General features: G+C 37.1%; 1 protein-coding gene across 1 annotated transcript; it reads left to right on the top strand.

The window, feature by feature from the left end:
* The first annotated feature begins 645 nt into the window (after window positions 1-645).
* arl4cb (ADP-ribosylation factor-like 4Cb) lies at window positions 646-2,362 on the top strand. The gene has a single exon (XM_051906758.1). The coding sequence runs from the start codon at window positions 1,139-1,141 to the stop codon at window positions 1,715-1,717; it is 579 nt and encodes a 192-aa protein (XP_051762718.1). The 5' UTR covers window positions 646-1,138; the 3' UTR covers window positions 1,718-2,362.
* Window positions 2,363-5,675: the final 3,313 nt, after the last annotated feature.

Genomic DNA, 5,675 nt, shown 5'->3' with positions numbered 1-5,675 from the left:
CCTTCTTTATTGTATACAGACGTGACATAATGATGCAAAGATGAACTCGTATTTCCCACAGAAACAGACACGAACCACTCAAATTAGAAAACATTATTATAAGCTTGAATTGGGCTAAGGTAAGGAAATAGTTTTGAATACTGATTGGTTATGTACTTGCTCAATAATTGATTTTGGATAATTTTTAACCAAAATAAAGTTACGGACAGCAGCCGTAGGCCTATTTTCGAAAACACTAACTATTATTCATTCAATATAGCCTACTTAATTAATAATTAATAAGGGGCCGTTGAATTATTGAAAAATAATGTACACTCTGGGTGTGCATTATTTTTCAATAATTCAATGACCCCTTTCTCAGTTATTCGTAGTTATTTAAGCACAAATGTTTTTTAAGCACAACATGACAAAATACATTTGCAGATAGGTAACATTACACATTTTAATATAATAGCTAATAATAATAATAATAATAAAGCAAAAATTAGGCTTACTTTATGTAGACTCAAATTGTCCATATAATGTGTTTTACTGTTAAAAAAAAAAAAAAAAAAAAACGAAATTATTATATAATCATTAAATACGAATACTATGTAATAGTGAAAAAGATAGTCATTCTTGGACTACTTACAAGTGTTTAAAAAAGTGCCCGTAACATAAAAACGTATACTAGCTAGTTTTAAGGAATAAATGGCTTGCCATAAGAGGGGTTTGTTTTTCAGTTTTCACATGAAATGCGGGCGGAGTTTCTCCAGCGTGAGGAGCAGCTGCTGCAGGGCCACTGCTGGCTTCCATTCATTATCATACATTCGCTTGTGTCCATCACCGTGTGAGTAGACGTGTTCGTGTTACGTCCAAAACAGATTTCTGATCACATTCATTCATCGCTAATGTGGACGACTGCCGGGAGAGACTGACCACCGAGCCATCAGGAGGAATTTTAAGCAGTTTGTGGTGGGAATGTTGATGTGAGCTGTTATTGCGGAGGCTCTCCGCACATAGAGGAGTGTTTACCGAGCACGAGCTGATCTCACGCGCACTGCAATGATCACTCCATCACATCCAGTCTGAATTTGGTCTAATCGCTGGTGCCGAGGGGTCTGCTTTGGTTTTTACCCCTGCTAACGAGGAGATCAAAATGGGGAACAGTTTCTCCAATATATCCGCGTTTCAGTCCCTCCATATAGTGATGCTTGGCTTGGATTCAGCAGGGAAAACCACGGTCCTTTACAGACTGAAATTCAACGAGTTTGTCAATACTGTGCCCACAATAGGATTCAACACGGAAAAGATCAAGCTTAGTAATGGCACTGCCAAAGGCATAAGCTGTCATTTTTGGGACGTGGGTGGGCAGGAGAAACTCCGGCCCTTGTGGAAATCTTACAGTAGGTGCACGGATGGCATTATTTATGTGGTGGACTCTGTAGACGTGGATCGACTGGAGGAGGCCAAGACGGAGCTCCATAAAGTGACCAAATTTGCTGAAAACCAAGGAACACCACTTTTAGTCATAGCTAATAAACAGGACCTGCCGAAATCTCTGTCTGTGGCTGACATAGAGAAGCAGCTCGCGCTCCAAGAACTCACGCCTGCCACTACATACCACATTCAACCGGCCTGTGCTATCATTGGTGAGGGGCTTCACGAAGGCATGGACAAACTGTATGAAATGATAGTCAAGCGACGAAAAAGCCTCAAACAGAAAAAGAAGCGATAACTCTCTAAGCCTGAACCTGCCTTTTTTTCCATTGCTGATGGCCTGAGTCATTGGGTTTGCCATTTCAACATTGCACTGTTGACCATTATCTGAATGGTTGTTTGTTCTCGAGCTGGATTTATGTTGCATGTAATCGTGATGGCGCAGGTGAACCAAAAAAATTGGAAATGATTTGTTTAATATAAAAGGGCTGGTCCCAATTAAGCTGCCATTTATTTGCATAGCCTGGTCATCAGTTTGAAGGAGCCTCTACTGAAGCACTGTGAAAAACGCTGTAACATTTCATGGAATGCTTGATATCTTATTTTGACTATTATGGAACAGAGTGAACTTCTAAGAACATTATCAAGAACTGTAGCTTCAAAATCCCAGAAAGAATTTGGGGTTTGAGGACCTTGTTATTCACAAATTTACAGTAACTTCACAGGGCCTGAGTGAGTATGAGGCCTCGTGAAGATACAGGAACTCTGAAGAACACAAGTGATGGACAGGGCATTGCCTGCAACACGGTCCACCTACAAGCACTTTTTTCTTACCAAGATAGTAGTGTACAACACTGTAGATCAGATATTAGACTGTCAGTGTATTACAGAGTCAAAAATGAAACCTGAAGTATTTTTCAATTAAAATGTGTGTTAAAGCAAACATCTTCTCTCATGTTTTTTATCATGGTGATCTGAGGGTAAAAGGTGAGGTCAGCTTCATGGATGAATCTCTCACCTCAGATTTTATGTTTTTCAAAGAAATAGTGATAACATTGTCTTCTGATATACGTTCTTTGAAAGTTTCACAAGTAAGAAACAATCATTTGGGCTTTTTTTTTCAGTCTTTTAAAGTAAAGGTATATGAGCTAAGCTTTAGAAATATTGAAAGAAGCCACACTGATAACTTTGAGACTAACTCAATAACTCACGACTCTCAGCTTTGAAAATCTTTACCTTCAGCACACTTCAATTGAACAAATGGGCATGAATTGAGTTGATTTTGTTATTGAAATGATAGGTGAATTGTTATCCTGCAATATCAACACATATTTTACAGTTGTCTACAAACACACACACATTTAATTTAATGTTTTTCACAAATAGTGTGTATTTGGATACCCATGCTCTTTGTTATATTAGCTCAAGAGAATAAGCCCCCTTTCCAGCCATTCCATGCTGACAATAGTGTCTTTCTATCCCATATAACTCTAAGGTTTCATCCCAAGAGGGAAGAGTTGGTCAGTCTATACAGAAACCCCCATTTAAGAAAACTGGCTGGTCACGTACAGCCACAATTATACCTAACCAAAATTTCACGGTCTTACCTGAAACTCAGAATTTGACTAAATTTGAAATATTCTTCAGCAAGTAATTATAAAATAATGTGTTTTTGTTTTTTGAGTGTGGTCTTCACTCATCAAATTTCCCATAAAGTTACACTGAATAAACATAAAAGTATAATAATGCATTTCTGTGGTTATAAACTGTAGCTGGTAAGAGTCATTTGTCTTGATTTGATAGGCGGGCTGATAAGAGACTCACTATACATGAAACTTTGAAGAAGATCAGGTTTCACATGAGGCTTTTATGGAGACAGAAGGCAATTCCCTGTGTACCTCCAAATGGACGGCAGAAGATGATGCCATAATGAGGTCATGAAGGCAATCTTTACATTTTGTCACCTTGGAATTATAAGGTTCTATCTGACATTTTTGTCAAAATTGAGTTATTCACACATTTATATTCTGTGACAACTTATTTACATTATGTGATGGGTTTTTTTTTTTTTTTAAGTTGTGTACATTTTGGGACTTTTTTTTAGAAAACTAAAAGGTTCTATCTTCGAAGAAGTATAGAATGCAAAAACTTTGAAGCTCAATATCTCAAAACTGCTCAGAATGCAGATAGAAGCTTATAATTCCAAGGTGACGATGTCTTGTCTTATGTTTTCAGGTTAAGTTTAGGTTATATAGTTGTTTTAGTTGAGGAATATTGCCTCGAAAATGTAAAATATAACATTTTGAATTTATAATTGTTTGCATTAAAGTCAATTATTCAACAAGCCTTCATAAAGATGGACAAAGGTCAGCACCTTTGAGGTCAGCAAAAACTGGAAATTTCAATCTTCTGTCGGAAACTGTTTCGGACAAGATTTATATTTAACAGATTCTTTCTTGGTCTTGCATGATTAAACTGTAGAGGAATTTCCTCTAACAAAGGTAGAAATGGTGACAAAATAAGCAACTGCTGAGTCAGGAAAACCTTTTTAAAAATTGCAACAGAGCATTTTAATGTTTCCACACTGCAGTCCTCGCATTCTTGCATTGCTATATTCTGCATGTGTTGGAACTAAAACTGTTGACAGAAAAGTCAATTGTTCTGGTTATGATTTGAAGCAAAATATATATATATATATATATATATATATATATATGAATTTCAAACTCTGTCCAAATCAGAAGAGACCTAAATTTTTGTTCACCTGTGGAACATGCTGATGATCTGTTTTCTCAGCTGCGTTTTGGGCTTCTGTTGGCTTTTATTGTTTAAAGTTGGACTTTATACATAGGTTAGTATGTGTACATAAATTCATGAAGCTATTAGGCGGGCCCATCTTAGCTCTGTGTGAAAACCAAATGTTGCCCTCCTGTCAATCAAATGCAAAACCTCTGGCCTTGTATGTGTAAATTGTGCAAGAGACTGAAGGTGCCTGAAAGAAAGAAAAGTGTGAGATGTGAGTGAGAAATCTACGGAGGAGGGGAAAGCTGTTTACATTTCCCTCGAGAGGGGGATGGGGACAGAGACACATAATGGGTGAGTGTCTGTGTCGGGGGCAAGGGTGGGTGGATATCTCCAGGTTCCTTGAGGGAATAGCACAACAGAAAGAAGAAACCTTCAGTAAATGGCTGCAAATCAATGCCTGTGTCCTCCCTCTCACAGGAGAGAGAAGTACAGCATGAGACCCACAACCCCCTTCCATGACCATCAGGCCAGTTCTACCACAAAACAAGTATCAAGAAGCACTTAGTGTTTACATTCCCAATGTGTTAATAAACTTGCATTTATGTTCAAATACACTTCATTTGGTCTCATAATGGCATGTTTTACCAATGGTTTTTACCTAATGTCAGTGCCAATGTCATATATCAAAAAGTCTGAACAAGCAACAACAATCCAAGTAAAACAACAACAGATTTCAAACCTCTTATTTTGCCCATTACCTTATCCAGCCCTGTGGATTGGACTCTCCTATTAGATCTAGGGTCAGGTCAACCTCCTTTCCCAGCATGCTTGGCTGCACATGCAGACTTTGCTTGAGGCAGTTGTGCTTATTTATGATCAGACCGCTTGATAGAGACATTTATCAGAATATCTGAAGTAAACTCTGCTTTGACTAGTCTCAACTGATTAGTGTTCCAAATGGCAGCAGAGAAAAAATAATGGATACTATTTTAAAAGAATACAAGACGGCGCCTTTAAAATGTCTTTAAATCACATATGTCATTTGACATATAAGTAAACTATTACTACCGTTCAAAAGTTTAGGTCCAGTAAGATTCATTTTTTAAAGAAATTATAATACTTTTATTCAGCAAGAATGCATTAAATTGGTCAAAAGTGAGAGTAAAGACATTTATAATGTTACAAAAGATTTCTGTTTCAACTAAATGCTGTTCTTTTTCATCCAAGAAACCTGAAAAAATGTATTGTTTTCTACAAAAATATTAAGTGGGACAACTGTTTTCAGCATTGATAATAAGAAATGTTTCTTGATCAGCAAATCAGCATATTAGATGAGACTTCTATCAATCTTGTAAATTGCTTACTGTAGGCTTCAGAGAAAGAGCACCCCTCCCCCACACCACAAAATACAGTATAATTAATCTATGAGAAACAACGTGTGAAAACAATGTAAATCGCATTGCACAAGCAGTCATGTAGAGACAAATTAATTAGGTCTTTAATCTAATGAC

The sequence above is a fragment of the Ctenopharyngodon idella genome, chromosome 9, assembly GCF_019924925.1.
Source record: "Ctenopharyngodon idella isolate HZGC_01 chromosome 9, HZGC01, whole genome shotgun sequence".
NCBI lineage: Eukaryota > Metazoa > Chordata > Actinopteri > Cypriniformes > Xenocyprididae > Ctenopharyngodon > Ctenopharyngodon idella.
Note: the sequence above shows the minus strand (reverse complement) of the source record. Positions and strands in the feature narration are given on the sequence as shown.